Source organism: Neocloeon triangulifer, unplaced genomic scaffold (assembly GCF_031216515.1).
Source record: "Neocloeon triangulifer isolate White Clay Creek 2 clone unplaced genomic scaffold, ASM3121651v1 ptg000014l, whole genome shotgun sequence".
Taxonomy (NCBI): Eukaryota; Metazoa; Arthropoda; class Insecta; order Ephemeroptera; family Baetidae; genus Neocloeon; species Neocloeon triangulifer.
The window spans coordinates 21,204,427-21,222,570 of NW_026775556.1; the positions used below are offsets into that span (position 1 = coordinate 21,204,427).

An 18,144-nucleotide genomic window follows, 5' to 3' on the forward strand; every position below is an offset into this window, starting at 1 on the left:
GTTGATGAACCCCGGCGAGAGCGCTGTCCTCGATTTATGGTTATTAATTACGAGAGAACGGCAATACGCTTTGTGCGCCACAGATAGAAACATAACCGTAATTGAACGGGCTGTAGCGGATGATGATGTTTATTTTATATAAAATTGAGAGAGACAAAAATGGCGCTTTTAAATAAAACGGCGTGCGAATAATTAGGGGCTAATTTTGTGTCGGAAGCTCGCGTTTATTGCGGCCGGCTATTTTTGCTACGGCTCTTCCATAATTATTAACCAGGTCCTGCAAAATGGCAATTAATTTCAGCAACCCACTCTATTCTCTACCTGCTGCGCGCAAAACAAGCTCTTTATGATGCTAATGCGGTTATTGCGAACTCTGCTAGCTATACAAACCCGGCGCTTTCGAATTGGACGATTTAGCCGTTTCGCTGGGCAAGAAAATGATTTTTGACGTGCATTACGCAATTAGTGACTAATTTTCCTGGAACATCAATGGCAAATTATTCGGTCTTGTCTGTTCAAATATAGAAATTAATTTCAATGCCCATGAAATCACAAATCACGCACAAAAAATATTTTATTTGGAAATTCTGTTTTTCCTCATTGGGGTATTAAAGAAGTTTTTTTTATACATAAAAAAATACGTTCCACTAATTGCTAAAATAAAATGAAACCTTTTTGAGGAAAAGCGGAATTCAAACGTGAATATAGGGATGGTAAGGGCGAAATATATTTTGGAGGGCTGTGAACTTCAAAACCGTGAATTAAGCAAATTTGGGGAATTTGATGGTGCTTTAAAATGGCTATTTGGACTATTTGCCCAATATTTTAAATACAAAAGACAATTCCACGCTTATACAAAACTCAAATTTGGTTCTCTTTTAAAAAACATACTTGCAAAACAAGTTTGTAACTTGAAATAATAATTTTTCGCTTTATTTTAAGAATCTATACAATTTATTATTAATTGAAATTTTTTAGTTTCTTTTAATTGAGTGCTTCAGAGTAAAAATATTTAAGAAATTCAATATAAATTCAAGGACAGCGAATAATATATAAAATTTTATAAAAATTGAAATTCAATGGAAAAGTTCTCCAATCTGTGAAAATCCTAATCTTCTACGTGAAGTTAATTTGAAATTCCTCTTTGCACCCAATCATCTCCGCAGGCAGTGGCAATTTCCAATTTAAACAAGGATCAAAAGTAAACGATCGGCAAACGACTGATTGGAGGCGGCCAGACAATTTGCACGATCAAACTTCCGCCAATATGGCCAGCTCTCTCGTTATAATCGCAGCTTAAACGGTGCAATGCTTGCGCCATAAATTGCTCGGCCATTAAAGTTTTATTGCTCAACTAACCAATTTTGCAGGAAAAGTTTTTCAATATGCGGGCGCTATTTGCTGAAACGCCGGGCGGGCCGCTCACTCGCAATGAGTTTTATTGATGGAGCAGCTGAGCCGAGCCAGAGCAAACCCTCATCCATGTTCTATACTCTTGAGGTAAATAACGAACAAAGATGGAACACGCCAAGACGCTCCAAACTAATCAAGGCGCCGACGAATAAACACACGCTTGCGAATGAAATTTCAGATAAGCGCCGGCGAATGCTCAATTCCCTGTTTCTTCGAGGCGTGTGTGTGTGTTTTCAGTTTGTTTGTTTGTTTGTTTGTTTTTTCGCCACCGCTTCGACAGCGGTTCGTATACGAGAGTTGATTGCTTTTCTTTGCATGTTTTATTTGTCTATCAGTGTTGATGCAGCCGCTTTTCGCTGCAGACGAAAAAATAGAGCAACCACTCTCTCTTACTTAATTGGTTTCTTCCTTTCTCAAAAGCAGCTTAATAAAGTATTAAATAATACAGACACAAAAACAAGAGGCTCCATGTTTATTTGATGTTTTCTCTTCGATTTTCTACCGAGACAATTAAGAAGTTTTTGATAGTCTGGTAATAAATATTTATGATAAATTATGAACAGATCAATAGAAAAAAATTGTTTCCTTTTTTTTTAATAAAGAGCTTAAAATTGATAGAAAAATTGATGAGGATTTTTTTTAATTCCAGATCATTTTCTTCATTATTCCAGCTCACGTAAATATTGCTTATACAATCTATAATATATCATTTATTAAAAAAATATCAAAGATTTGATATTGATTATCCATATTTAAAACTGCATTTAGCAATAATAACTGATGGAATGATAATAAAAATTAATTTCACTTTTTCCGGATTCAATTTTTTGCTTAATAAAGTCTACATACCAAGCATACCAAGTTTGGTATCCATCTGAATATGTAATTTATTTACATGAGCAATAGAAAAAGAAAAAAAAGGAAGCAAAGTTTATAAACAAAAAGAAAACAATTTTAAAAATAAAATGAATAAAATAATTAAATTATAATATTTGTTAAAATTTCATTGTATTTAATAAAAATTAAATTCAATAAAAATCAGTTACGCGCACTGCTTTAATTATTATTTCTATGTTATTTATGAGTTAGAAGACCTTTTAATCAACAACCACTTTAAACGAACTTGTTAAAAGTTCCCATAACATTATACAAAAAGGCCGAGTTTTGGTATGCATCGGTGCGGGATTCGCTTCTACTGAAATTGAGTAGGGTCGGTCGCTGATCGAATTAGGGGTAGCCCGGGCTGGACCCGCGAGCAAACGAATGGAGAACCGACCCAATAACCCGGTTAGGCCTTCGGGGATCGGCTCGCTCCGATGTTGCATGAAACAATCGGCCGCAGTGCAATAATAATTCCCCTCGCGAAAAAGCGGCGGCCAATTTTCACTGCCGCACCGATCGAAGGCTGCAGGTAAAAAAATGCCAACGCTATGAAAGCGGCGTTTTCCACTTGAGCCGCGTCAAGGCTCTCTTTTCACTCGCGAAAACGACCCTGGAAACAATGGCGTACGACCCGCGGGCGAAAAAAGCGCCCCTTTTTTAAAAACCTCCTTTATTTCCATTGAAATTTTTCCACGTCTCTCCAGATCGTTGCTCTTAACGACGAAGTGTATTAATCTCGGCCCTTTCGCTCTGCGTTGATTGAATTTTCGAAAGATTGAGCAGAGTTCTCCATTTTCTAAAGATATTGAGGATTATGATATTCGTGAAATTTAATATTTTGATTAATTACTCAATTATTTTCGCGGCGGAGTATTTTCAGAATTGTTGCAAATAATGCATATTTTGTATTTTCTTTCGTGTTTTCTACCTTGATTTAAAACAAATCAACATAATTAAATCCACAAAAGAAAACTGCTCAAATAGTTTTGGCTACTAACTGCAGCCTAAGTTCATGAGATTGTAAAAATAATAAAAATATTCATTACGTAAATAAAATCAATTATATACAAGTTTGAAATATAGAAAACTGAATAGAACCACGGAAGACTGACTTCAAGTGCGTCTCTTTAATTAAAGAGAACTGCGGAAAAGACAATTTATTTAATTTGTTTTTGACTTTCCGGCGTTGAATTCCTCTATATTTATATTTATGCGTCTGACAATGGAATGTGTTTTCCTTGCGGCAAAAAGGCGGTTAGCAGTTTATTTCAAGAGGGCTAATGTAGTAATGTGCTTGCGCGAGAGGATTAGTTCGGATGAGGCGCACACGCGCGCTGCTTTTTGCAGAAAACAATTTCGACGGCGCTGGATATAATTTGCGAAGCGCCTCCAGCGTCGGCAAGTAAAAAAAATGCGCCAAGACTTTGAGCCGAAAGTGCGAGTGGGTCGCGCTTTTAAACGAATTCTTGCAAGATTAAAGAGAAGAGACGCTTCTTTCCGAGCTCTTTTTGTGCCGGAAAAGAGAGACGAAGAAGACCCGCGTTGAAAGCTAAGATGAAAAGAGAGAGCTAGTGTAGTTGGCAAAAGAGGCTTTTTAATTGAATCCGTTACGGAATGTATTAAATTTATAAAGAAATAACCAAATCCTATTTAAACCAAAAGTGAAACTTCTTAAATGTCAACATCTGTCTGTATAAAAAGTGAGGTGATTTTTTTTCCTTTTTTAAATTTTTCCGTTTACTCGCATAATTTTTTTTTAAATGTGTGCGTTAGTTTAGTATTAAATTGAAAATAAAAATATCATTGTGCAGTTGAAGAAAAAACGGGTGCCAAAAATATTTTTTTTAACCTTTTAAATCTCTTTTTAATTTAATTTAACTAGGCAAATATTGGAAATCTGATAAATATTTTTATACTTATATCATTTTTATGATTTCACATTAATTGACAAATAAATTCAACTATGTTTGAATTTTTGGAAAATGATCATTTTGTTTACTTACTAATGTTTTTTATAGATTTCATTTTTTGCATTTCAGTTTCAATTATACTCAAATACTGTTACAATGTTGTCGACTGTTTCTCCTTTTTATTTGGACTTTAGCCACTTTTGCACATTTGTTTGTGAGAAGATGAAATTTTAGAGAAAAAAATATGCTTTTTTTATTGATGAGCATTTAAGCCAATAAAAATACTCCTCGCATCCAATCTCTCAGTCAAATCAAGTCAAATAAATAAACAACCTTCTCTTTTCATTGTCAGAGGGAATCCAATTGGCCAATTATCAAAATCTCTTTGACAGATCAAACAAACGGTGCTCCTCCACGAACTCTTATCTCAGAAACTGCTTATCCCAAACCTCTCCAGAGCATCGAGCTATATTTTCTCCGCAGCCACATAAATTGGGCGGGAGAGTTCAATTGCCATAAATCTCCTCCGTGGCCAAAAAACTTTCGTACAATACAAAAAGTGGCTTGTGTACACAGAAGAGAGAGAATGAAAAGGAGAGAGTCGAATAAAGGACCCGCCAAACGAGGCATAAAATCTGCCCAGCCCGAGAACGAGCCTTTTTATTTTGGGCTTTTCTTCTCTCGGACACGAAATTCGAACTCGTCGGCCTCCCATAACAAGGCTTCTCATATTAAAAGGGGCGGCCGAAATTGGATTGGGCCGACGCAGCCGCCCCCAGAGAGTTTCGCTCTGGTTTGACGAATTCCTGCTCGTTCAGCACTGCAGTTTGTCCAAGCCGTCGTTGTTTATTTTCCCGGGGAAAAACGCGTGCGAAGAGCGACCGTCGTTCACTCCAGCAGCCGTACCGAGCTCTGCTTTTTTTTATTATTTCTCCAACTCAAACACCCAGTCCTGAGTGCTCGGAATTGCGTCATGCCGGCGGAAAATATGCGGTGCTTGTTTGTTTATTGCCCGAGCCGGTATAAATACATATGCGAATATATAATTGTGTGGCAAAACAAGGAAACTGAAACTACAGGAGCTTTTTATTAGATTATTCACAAATAAAACGAAATTGTTTCAAATCTTTTCACTATATACATAAAAGTTAATTTTCTGATGTTGTAGAGCAATTTTGAAAGTCTAGTATTGCTAGAATGGTGAATAGAAATGATTTTATGTAAAAAATAAAAAAAAAATAAAAATTAATTAAACCATGCCAACTGTTTTACGAGGAATTATTTTGTCTTTGTTAACTATTTTGATGGTTATTTTTACAATATTTTGATGCAAATTCAAATATTTTGTAATAGCAGTTCAAACAAAATGTAAGAAAGTGATTTGGGAAGGAAAATAATTTTATTTATATTTAAATCTTTTTCTTTTACATCTCTTTCTTTGTTTAAAAACCAGTGCCGCGTCAAAAATTTGAGAACAAAATGAAAATTTACTTTATTTTGGTTGAATTCATTGGAATTTGAAAAAAAAAATATATTTTAACCTTTTCCTTTTATCTAGAACTTTTGGTAAGTAATATTTTAGACGCTTCTTTTAGAATTAATTTAACACACGTCAAAGTACTTAGAGTCACTTATTATATGACGTTTTCAAACATATTTCAATACTTTTACTGAAAGTAAATAAACATTTTGGATTGAAATATTTTATTCTTTTTAATGCTGTTCTTAAAATTTAGAAGATTTAGGACCTGCTTTATTAAGAATCTGTAAACACGCAGTCAGATTATGAAATTCTTTTATTCCCTCTTATAAAAACAAGGCAGTAAAAACGAACGACTGCAATAAACATGGGGAGAGACAAGAGCTTATGAAAATATTTCCATTAGATGCAAAGTTGCGATAGGGTGGGTCGGTGAAAAAAATTACGACTATCCCTCCTACGACAATATTCAGCTCCACATAATTCGGAATAAGTTCAATATCTGGTGGAGGAAAATAGGAGCCTTCTCTGGGTGGAGAATAAAATTTTATCCTTGCCCAAAGATAGATAAATTGCGGTCGTGCGCGCAGATAAAAGAGAGAAAGATGCGCTCGCAGCAATTACTTTTTTAGAGATATTCGTACGGAACGTGGCGAGATAATTTGAGGACATGTTCACTCGAATTATCTTAGAAAGAAAATGCTATAATAAAACGATGGCTGCCGGCGTACATGGTTAATTCCTGCAGCACACCCAAGAGTTGTATTTTTCAGCATATAAATTTATAGCAAAAAGAACTTTTTTTTTCTTCAATCTGTAAATAAATCTCTGCGAAATTTTCTGATCAATTATTTTTACTTAAATCAGTCAGGGGTAATAATTTTTGTATTATTCCAAATCTACTAACGAGATCAATTAGAAACCATTTTGTTGATAAGCAATCAAATTATTACAAATCTATCATTAATAAAAAGTAATATAATTTTAGCAGTTCATTATTTTTATAAAAAAAGTTTTATAACTTCAAATTATTTGGCTTGCAAAAAAAATTGTAATTTAAATATTTAATTGCTATATTAATTAACAAAATAATATTTGCCCTAATTGAGAAAAATTGTGTACTTTTCTATAGAAATCGACACAATATTAAATAATAAATTCTTTTAACAAAACACGCGTTGGAACGTTCATAAAATTTTGCTGTCCTACGCGGCCACTAAATATTTTATCTGGAACCGCGCAATTGCCGCAATTCTTGTTTTTCTCGGATTTCATTTGATTTCTAAACAGAAAATAACACGCGCCTTCGCGCAACCAGAACAAATAATAACGCTCTGTAGCGTGCATACATCTACATAATGTACAATTCAGCCTCGGCGTTTTCTTTTATGCAAACACATTTTCAGCCGCGACTCGCATTCTCTTGAACACACTTGAAAAGACTTTTCTTATTCATCATCATCCCGCCACGGTATGGTGTATTTTTCTTCTCGCGGGTGCGCCGACTGCTGCGGCTTACAAACGCACATCGATTCAAAGGGCCTATGAATGCGCACACATGTACATGAACTCATATCATGCGTTTTCTTTGTTTTTAATTTACCCTTTTTAGCGTTTGTTTTTCTCTTCGCTCGATGTGACACGTTACGCGACATCCTCTTCCAGCTCAGATTTAATGTAACTTAACTTATAAAAATAGCCTTCTAATGGTAAAGGACGACCTCAGGAGGTCCGTACATACCTTAATATCAGGACGTATGTTTATAGGATGAGCAAAGTACCTTTGGTACATTGTTATTGTTTTGTAAATTATTGTTGGAAAAACTTTTAAAAATTACATCTATATACTTAATTTTGAAAACTTTGAAAATTATTACGATGTTTTGGCACCAAATCTTGAGAGTTCCAATAATTTTAGTGTCAGGCCTTTTTTAATAATCAATTTTTTTTTTTAATCAAGAATAATTATCTTTCAGAGGCTCTGAAAGATAAAACCATTTTCTCCTGACTAAACCTCTTTTATTATATAAGAAGTTTGTTTTAAGTTTAAATTCTTTTAATCGAAGTCACAACGTTGTAAAAATCGATGTTACTCTCGTCGATCTGCACAAAATTCAAGATGCAATGGGCACATCCATAGCCGTTAAGTGCATGAAATATTTACTGATTGCGTTTACAGAAACCGTCTAAAATTATCAGAAAGATCAATTGTAGTCACTTTCTGCGGCCGCAGTGTTTATCGCCTTCTCACTCAAAATGCTCAGATCAATATTTAAAAACTGACTCTTCGTTTCACTAAAATAAACACATTTTGAGCATTTTAATGCAGCTCACCCTCACCGTGAATGTTAAAATTAATTTACAATTCAAACTGGAATTAACAATAAATTTTACGAGCGCTGCAATTTTCGTATGAAGTGCAAAAATAAAAAAATTATGGAGCGTCGACGGCATAAACCCCCGCACGGTCACCAAAAAAAAAAAATGATAGTTGTGAAAAAACCTACCTGAATGAAGGTCACACGCTGACTGGTCTTTTGATCAGGGCGAAAAATCTTAGGGCCGCTTAGAAGGAGTCTTTCACTTGGGAGTGTTTGATTCTGACGCCCAGGTGGGGGGTGAAGGGGGCTCCTGAACAGGCCCGCAAAGTACTCGCTGCTCGCGCACAGGTCAAATTTACATCCGGAATGGTCTAGAAATTAAAACAATTAATATCTATAAATTATAATGAAAAAGGAAGGAGCCTACTTAAAAATAATTACTGAAAATAGAATTGTAGATTAATTTGACTTGAAAATTTGAGAAAAAGATTAAAAAAGGTATTATGAAAATACATTGAAAACACATCATGGGTCCATAATTAGTAATTGTGTTTGCTATGTATGTAGTAGTTTGTCCGTTTATTCTTCACACTTCAAGTCTAATTAGGGAAGAAAAATACAAATATGAAAACACCTCTGGCCTCTGCAAAGTTGCTGAAACGCGGGGCATCAAGAGAGGTCCGCGCAGTGCACAGATGGGCCTAAAGTTTCATGTGTAATAATTGCATATCAAAGTTTTGAATTATGTTCAAAGATTTAATTCTAGTTGAAGAGGCCAGTTTGCCACACACGCATAACCATAATTTAAAGCGATGAAATAGAAATAGAATCAATATTTTACATTACGTACCTCAGCATTTTGGTCATCAGGGCCAACGAGGAAGACGCAATCGGTTCCCAGGCCTTCAGTTTCCGCTCCGTTTCTCCAAGCAAATTTTTCTCTCCAAAATTCATTTTAAAATCCATCTTCCGAAAATGCGGAGCAGCCAAATGCAAGTCTGCATGATGTGCACGAGTTTCATCCGGATGATGATCGACCGAAACGACCAAATGGATGGACTGAAATGAAATGAGAAACGAAAATAAATTACATAGGAAGGAAAGATATTACATAATGATGGGAAAATGAGAGAATTAAGTACATAAAAGTCCTTGAGCAGCTGAATGTGGAGTAGGAGTTTCTGTGTAAACCGGTGTAAATATAAACTATAGAATGGAATGCAAGGCGTAGATGAGCGACATAATGTAAAATAATAAGAAAAGAAAACTTGCGTGCGCTAATTCCGTATTCGTCCTTTGCGATTTCAATCTTGCATCGACGTGCGTTTGTGAACTTTTACATTCTATCCGCGCGCGCGCGGCTCTTTAGTGCCTTCTGCCTTGGCGATCTGGCTCTGGCATCCATCTGGCGAGCAGTCAAGCCGCTCAAGGTCGTTAAAAACAAGTCTTTCTTTGCTGCGTTATGTTTGTGTAAATAACGTCATGATTGTATGGAGCGCATTCCGCTATCCTGATACCTTCGCTGAGGTTGGGCGTGGGCTTTGGCTGGCTATGGCAGATGGGCAGCTTGTCAAATGTCAAACTGAAACTTGTCTTGCCTGCCACTTGCATGCAAGTTAGTTTTTTTTTTTAAATTCGAGTAACTTGCGTTGGGGATTGTATGCAAGGTAAGAATTCAATCATACATAATATCATTCGCAATTCGCAATCGCTTTCAAATTCAAACGTATAAATTTTATCTCAAGTCTCAGGACGGTCATGACATTCTCAGGTATATGTCGTAGAGCTCTGAAAAGTTTATCGAAATTTTTAAACTTATTCATTTTATTCGAAATTTAAAATACATCACGAAATAACATTAAAATTTTTTTTACATAATGAACATTAAATTACTCCCCATAATATGTAAACACAGTACAGTACACAGTGCTGAAAATTGCAAAATAAATATAAATTCAATCGCAACCAGCCAACCAGGAAATATCTGAATTCAATTTATTTTATTAACATAATTATGGTGCTATTTACGACATGCTCATCCAGATTTAACGTCATCAATTTTAGAAACCTTATAATGTGGTCTTTGAATTTCTCTAATTACTTGTCTTTTATGATCAGCAATTTAAACTTTTTCTCTGTTTGCCTAATTTTAAAATTAAATTATTTCAATTGACTCTAACATTAAATTTCTGAAAATATTTTTTTATTACGATATGCATTCTAGAATGGAAGTTAAACAAGCTAATAATTTACAAAATTAGATTGCGTCATGAATTCATTATAATTTTCCACTTTTTCAGTCTTTTCTGAGCTACACTAGGAGTTAAAGGAATGTTCATCATTATTATGGCTGGAGAACCTTATTCTTTACACATTCAAATAAGAGTTTAAATTTTCATTGTTCATTTAATTAAAGGACTTTCTGATAACCCATATTTTTTTGCAAACAATGGTTTTTGCCTAATTTTTAATAAATAATACACTCAATAAGCACCTTTTAACATTAAGCAGATATTATTAAAAAGTATCATAGACAATTCATTTCTTGTCTGTGCAGCAATAAGTTAATTATTTTCAATTATGTCTGCCACAAAATATTCAGAAATACTGGGCAAGAGAAATCCAATTAAAATTCCACAATTGCAGCAGCCGGCAAAAACGAGGCTAAAGAGCTAAGAATTTGGGCCATTCCCCAACTAACCACGAAAATTCTAACCCTTTTCTATAACTGCCGTCCATATAAAGTTGAAAAGCTCTAATAAGTTGAAATTCTGCGGCGGAATAAAGCGGAGCGGAAAATAGGACGCGATCTGTTCGCAAGTCACGAATGTTTCCTGCCCAGGCTACTTTTTGTTTCAAACTTTCTTTCGTTCTCTTTTTGCCCTTAAAGTGGCGGAGCACGACGGACCCCTGTCACTTGCAGTTTGCGCCGTTGACGTGTCAGCCAGATTGGAAATAATATTCTGCTTTTGGTTGGCGTGCCAAGAAGGTCAAGCAGTCGACGCGAATGATTCTAATTGAAACTTTTGTTGCGACGCCAAAGGTGATTTCCCTTTTTTTTATTATATTCTTCGGTTGACTTTCGCAAACACAGTCGGATACAAAACGACACTGGTTAAAAGCTTTCCGCTCCAATCTCAACTTTTAATAATACCTCTTTGTTGGGAACTTTCCGCTTTGATTTGCGCAGCGAAACGTATGCGGTCTTGATCTGCTTGGCTCTGATACGAATTTAGAACTGGCACAAAGGAGAAAAAGCAGGAATGAAGAAGACGCAATAAAGAGGATTTTGGAAGAAGGTCAATTGAATAAAAAAATAAAGTGTTTTCTGAAGAAGTCTAACAATTGCATGGAACTTTATTATAAAGTTTAAATTTCGATTATTTGCTCTTTGCTGACTTTTATGAAAAAGTAAAATCCTTTTACGCTGCTTTTATTGTTTTAGTGTTGAATGATGAACAAGGCATCATCCTTGAAAAGGTTTTGTACAAGCAGCTTGACTTTTTTTGTCGTTCTTTATCTATAATTATGAAGTTTAGTCTTTTTTAATGATTCCGTTTTTATTTTTAGGGGATCCAGTTCTGTTAATATTTTAATTCCCTTCAAAAATAATATCATCTAGAGTCCCCTTTTTCTTGTAATTTTCTGCTGGAGTGCCACTTTGTTAAAAATAACGATTTGCTCTATAACTTACTTAGCATTAATGGTTTTTAGTCTAGTAAAACTATAATTATTCAATATTATTTATTATAATAAAACTTACAACTGACTAACAAAAATTAATAAATTCTCTACCTATATTGTGTTCAAAAATATATGTTTAAAGTCATTGTTCATACAAGATATAAATGACAATACAAGTTACTTTCAAATTTTTTGTTTATCATTTCAAATTTCTAGAAGATTCAGATATTGCATTGAATTGAACATCAGGTGTTTTTTCCTAAATAATTAGTTTAATCCTCATTTTGTAATATTTTTTAAATTGTCAATGACATGTGATGAAAAACTTCTAATCAATCATTCCTTTTCATGTTTCCTCCTACTTAAAAATGATAATTTTCCTATTAATTTGAGTTTTTCCTTCAAAAATCTGAAATTTTTATATTATTAAATAAAAATTTCAGTTACTTTATTTTTTTATTGACAATAAGCATAAGGACATTCTGCCGACTGTTGGCTTCTCTCGAGCCAGATTTACGGTGTTGGCTCTCACATTTGAATCCGTTCCAGCGGCGCGCCGTTTTTTTTTCCTTCTTTTTTGTCATAATGGCACACCCGGGGAAAAATTTATATTGTTATTCCTCTTAGGAGCGCTCAGCAGCGGGTTGAAATTGCCAGGCAAAGTGCTGTGTCACCCTTATTTTCAAACCTGCGCGCGCCTCTCTTTTTTTTTATTGCGGAAAAAGGAGTCTATCAGAAAATATGAAACGTGATGTCATTTCGCGACAAGATGAATTCTTCTTCGTTCTCTCCCTTTTCGAGTTCCGAGACTGCCATTTATATGTATCTCGGCATCGGCGACGACGCTCCCTTTCTCGCAGCGGAAAAGTCGAAGAGTATTTTCGTCTTTGTTCTGTGTGTATATCCAGTCGGGATATTTTAATATAAGTTTAAATCCCGCTCCCCAACTCCTCTTCCAACAGTTCAGTTCTTTGAAGAGGGTCTTTAATGCAAATGCAGGAAGAGTGCTCCAAGTAAGCCTCTCTGTTTTATAAACTGAGACCTAAATTTTACTGAATTTTAAATTTTGGGGGCGAATGGGGAATTTTCCATAGCAAAATTTTTCATAATATATTATGGGAGGGATTTTCCAAAAAATTAGGCTAAAACTGAGACTTTAAACAATGAAAAAATAAATAGGTAAATTTGTTAAATATAGACCAGACTAGCACTTGAAAAAAAAAAATTAAGAAGATTGTTAATTTTTGCCCAAAACGTTTGATACATCAACGCATTTTTGAGAATAATCAAGAATAATGTTATTCTGGGATTAAAAAAATTGCAACAAAAATAAGTCAATAACTTTTGTATGAATTATTATTTGGACTACCAGTACAAAAGCTAAATTGTTTAAATCTCATTTTAATATTAATATAGAAATTGAAACTTCTCTATCTAAAAAGACAAACGCTATTAAACTTTTTCATCAGAAATTACTTTATTTTAGGCGTTTACTCCAAGATTTTAACCAAATCTTTTCTAAGAAAAAAAAAAATACATTTTTTTCTCTTTTTTAAACATAGAAAAACAAATGTTATGATAATAAGTTGTATAAATTTTTGCATAGAACAACAAAAAGTAGTGTTGGTTTTACAAAAGTCAACACAAAAACCAAACGGCTCTAGAATTTAATATCAACCTAGCCCGTAATAATGGAAAAGCCTTCACATAAATATTTGTTTAGGGCTCAAAGGAGTAAAACGTTTTTAAGCCCCAAAAGTTTCTTTCATCTCGAAAACTTTTTGCATGCATACTTAATTAAAATTCGCGTGCAAAAAGAGACTAACGAGTCGGAAAGAAATTGTTTTGAGAGGTTTTTCTTCGAAAGGTCCAATTAAAATTCAACTCTCGCGCCCTCGGCTCGTTAAAAGAGCGTGTAATTCGAGAGAGCGTGGGCGGTTAAAAGAAGCCTCCCCCCTCGCAGGTCCAGTTAGCTGCTGGTACGGCTGACAGCTTAGGCCGATGTAATGAGATTTTAGGGCTCCCTACTAATATGTAGCAAAGCGAGAGCGAAAACGCGAGCGAGCACGGATTTCGCTCTTTCCAAACGCTTCCATAAATTCTCATTTGGCCTAAACCACTTCAGCGCGGCCAACAAACTCTCTCTCCGGCGTCTGGCCCCTTTTCCTCTTTTCCTTTTGCACGGGAACTCTCTTTCCAAAGAAAGTGTGTGTAATGGCGTCCTGGTATAGGTGTGTCCGTCGTAAATCAAAAACCTAATTCACTTTAATGTCAAATAAATTTCGGTTTGCGCATAACTTAATTTCCAACGCCGTCTGGCATCATAAGGCTGGGGTTGGACCGACTGGTAATGCGAGTTACTGCTCCGAATTTCCTTTTTGAGAGAGAGCCATTCCTATAACATGGAAAATGACTCTTTTAAACTTAAAGGAGAAAATTATTAAAGTAAAAATTATTATCCACTCTTTATTTTCTTTAAGCCAAACCCAAATTTTTCACTAAAAAAAAAAGAAATTTTAGGCTATTTCGCAAATAATTATTTGTATTTTGAGAAAGATCAAAATTAATTTTAGGAAATTCTAAAAAAAAAATAGTATTCGAGCTTAATTTAAGTTCAGCATAAATGTCGTTGACAAATTAAAATATTTAATAGGGTAATAAATCTTCACTGCAGTATCACTTGAAATATTTCTTTTATGATTATTATTTTGAAAGCGTCTATACAGCCGCGTTTGCCATTTTACAGCCTTTGCATGGAAACATGACAACACGTTCAATTAAAAATGAATGATTCGTACTTATGATTGTGAGGCATTGACGTCATTGCCTTTCTTTCAAAGGAAAAAACTCAATGGTTTATTTGGTTTACGTGGAAGCTAAAAATAGACGCTTTTTATGGCAAAACCTGTTGCCTCTAATTAATTCGCAATGATACTCCACATTTGAATAACACAATCATACAAGCAGGTTTTCATTAATTATTTGTTCCGAATAAAAAAATTTAAATATTATATTTTAATGATTTTCCATTTCACTCTTCATGACTAATTTTAACTTCAAAACAAACTTTTAGCATTCAATCTTATTTTTATATTATACACACTAATTTTGGAATTAAATTGTAGGGAGTTCAACTGCATTAATATGGTGTAAATTTTCCACTTTAAATTAAACCGCTTTTTCGTTAAAGTAAAAAGACTTTAAGTATGCAAAACTTTTAATCATTAAAGAGGGAGTTTAATTCTCGAACAAATTAAAATTATTTAAGAAACCAAGATTTAATACTTGATGTCTGATAATACCTTGCTAAGACTGCAAAATTAAATCATTATAAAGCAAAATTTTTAATTACAAAAAAATAAAAATAAAATAAAAAGAGAATCACTAATTGTATATCGGTCTCCACTTTGAGAAAATTTTCCCTGTAAATATTCTCATTTTTTATTCTTCATTTATTTTGCAAATTTGCTTTCAATTTTACTAAATAGAAATGTTGTTTTGCTGCAGGTCACTCTGGGCTGACGTCTCACTCGCTGCGGCACCACGGGTCACCGCACGCGACCCCCAGCGACGCGGACAACCGGCCTGAGCTGGTGGTGCGGCTGCACGAGGAGGTCGTCCTGGCGTGCGACTCGAACCGCGTGCTCGCCTGGAAGCACAACGGCAAAAGTGTGCAGCACAGTGCTGCCTACCGAGTGACCTCCAACACCCTGCGCATCATGAAGGTCACGTCGCAGGACGAGGGGCCGTGGCAGTGCGAGGAGCTCGACTCCAAATCCAGGGTCCTCGTCGCCACCAGGGCCGTCTGGATTGTAGTCATGGGTAAGAGCATCATTTTGCCCTCTTATTATGGAAATTAAGATTCACACATCAATTCATAAATTCATCTCATTACATAATAATAAGACCGTAGGGAAAGTAAAGATTATTTTAATTATTTAGTTTAAATTCACTCCAAAATTCAAACTGACATTCAAATTTTACATAACATGCCTGATTTCTGATTTAAAATCGAAATATTTTGAGAATAAACTTGATTTTTCAGACTGCTTTGAGATATTTAGACCTCAAATTTTTTTTCATAATATTTCATAACATTTTTTTATGGATTTTAAACATTTTCAAAATTTTTTATTTTGGCACCAATTTGATTAAAAGGGGAATAATCAATTTTTTTCACAAATCAATTCATTTTGAATGAAAAGATAATCAGAGCCATCATAATTTGGTTAAAATAAAGTAAAATAAAAAAATATTCTAATTTTTATGAAAATTGAACATTTAAAAATAATGAAAAAAAAGGTTTTTTAACTCAGTTTTACTATTTCCACATTTTCCGCGGCAATATTCGTCACTGTTTGAGCTTTTGAGCTGCACAACTGCTCGCGTGTAATTTGTTTGAAATGATAATTTGCTGCGAGGGCCAGATTACGCAATTCAACAGCGTGTGACTGTGCACCACTCTCTCGTCGCTTTTTACGACTTCCACTTGGGCGAAATTATTGCCGCGTTGATGTATCGCGAGGAGCCCTTTTCATTCCTCACTTTCGCAGCCACGCCTGTAGGCCGCCGGATAAAAAAAAATAAGCCATTCTTCACATCTCTTTTGCAAATTTGTACAATATACGCGAGCTTTTGGTGGCTACGAAACAAAACAAGCTCAGCATTTGCAAAACGGCTCCCCAGTTCGCAGGGCCAAAATGTCGCAGTGCGGCAGGAATTTTGCAAATTAAAAGTCGCCAGCCGTCGATATTTATATATAGAATTATGAACATGCGTGGAATATCTTTGCAAAAATTAAAAAAAAGAGCAGAGAGAAAACGTGTCGATCAATTTGGCCGACCGCGCCGCCCGCCTGGGGAATGCTGTTCGCTGCTCTTATTAAACTTTGATGGTCGCTCGTAAATTTCGAGCGGATGGTTTATTACGTGACGTTTTAATCAGCGGCACTGGACGAAACAAGAGATCATTTTTGTGGTAGGAAAATGGAAACATGTTTTCATTAAAAGAAATTTTCAGAGCAAATTAATAATTTTCAAAGTAAGAAAAATACGAAAGAGGACAAAAATTGGATAAACTATCATTTTTACTCTGAAAGATAAACATAAAATTTACAAATTATTCTTCAATAGTCAATACGATCTAACAAATTGAAAAGAACCAACTCTATGTTGATTTTTCTGTCTGCCTGAGGATAATTAACTGCTGTGTGTGAAATAAAATAATAGGACCTTTTGATTAGATTGATTGTGAGATAAAATAACTTAAATTTTTGCAATAATTTATCCCAATGAAATTGCCAAAAACCAAATTTGTCAGGCACATAATATAGCGCTCGTTTTCGTTTCCTATACTTTCCAGCAAAAATAAAAGGGAGCAAAAAGTCCAGCTTGTTTCTTTTGGAAGCTTAGTATCAAATTACTTGTTGAATTTTTAATAATTCCCCAATTATTTCCTTCAGAAAGATGCAAAAACTCATCACTCAGGCATTATTATTTACAAGTCGCATAGTTGAGTACACACAAATTTCCAGGGAAGAAAATAATCCAGCTTTTCACTGCATGAGCGTCTCCTAAAAAAACTTTGGTATCGACTATGATTCGATAACAAATTATTAGAAATTGAAAAAAAACGCTCAAAATTTTAAATTTCATGTTCGTGAACTCCTCGCCTCAGTATTTTTAACTGATTCTTAGGTATTATCAGAAGTTTTAGAAATGAAATAATATTTTTTAATAATAGTATTATTCCATTAAATGTCATGAGGGGCTTAAAAAAGAGAGAAATTGTCAATTTAGTTTAAATGTCTCAAATAATAGCTTTAGAACTCTACTAATATTCTTTATTAAAGTTCCACTGTGTTAAGTAAAGTTTGCTTAAGGTCGTTTTTAGTTGGAGAAAAGTGAGAATTTATGCAACAGTCATTGCCTTTTCCGAGACCATTCACAGCTGTTCAAGCTAGTTAAGTACTTTACGTACCGTCTTGGGTGCAATAATTCCGCCCAAGTCGCAAATTCAATCACGTGCTGCGAAGTACTGCAGTAAATTTCTAACTGAGCAAATAAGTCAAGCACATGAGTTTTCCCGCAGGCATCATCTTGCCGCGGCTAAATATTGCAGCTGCCGGCGATTCTCGCAACAAAGTCCCACACGGCCGAGGCGTCCGAGAGAAGAAACTCGATCGGCCGCAACCAGAATATCCTGCAATAACGATAAATATTCAATGCAAGGAAATTGTGCACACAGACTTAGCTCAAGAACGACCCTTATTAGCCGCCGCTTGAACGTGCAGCGACCGGAGTTAATGGCACCTTGGGTTGCAACTTCTGGATTCAATTACCGGCGGTTGCTTAACTTCTCCACAAATCGGGCTAATATGTTGTTGTTTGGAATCATTTATCCAACTCAATTAATTCTGAATTAGGAAGGAAACTACCTAATTAAAAATACATTA

At 34.9% G+C, this 18,144-nt stretch overlaps 1 protein-coding gene across 2 annotated transcripts in view; it reads left to right on the forward strand.

Moving 5' to 3' along the window:
• LOC132200377 (contactin-2-like) overlaps positions 1 to 18,144 on the forward strand; it is a 78,375-nt gene that overhangs the window by 20,514 nt on the left and 39,717 nt on the right. Inside the window, exons 1-2 of one of the 2 annotated variants that reach the window (XM_059625802.1) lie at positions 9,562 to 9,673; positions 15,198 to 15,512. In XM_059625802.1, coding sequence (XP_059481785.1) covers positions 9,667 to 9,673; positions 15,198 to 15,512 — 322 coding nt within the window. In that variant the 5' untranslated portion in view covers positions 9,562 to 9,666. Of the gene's footprint in view, positions 1 to 9,561; positions 9,674 to 15,197; positions 15,513 to 18,144 lie in introns of those variants that run through there. The other variant, XM_059625801.1, reaches the window with a different exon arrangement.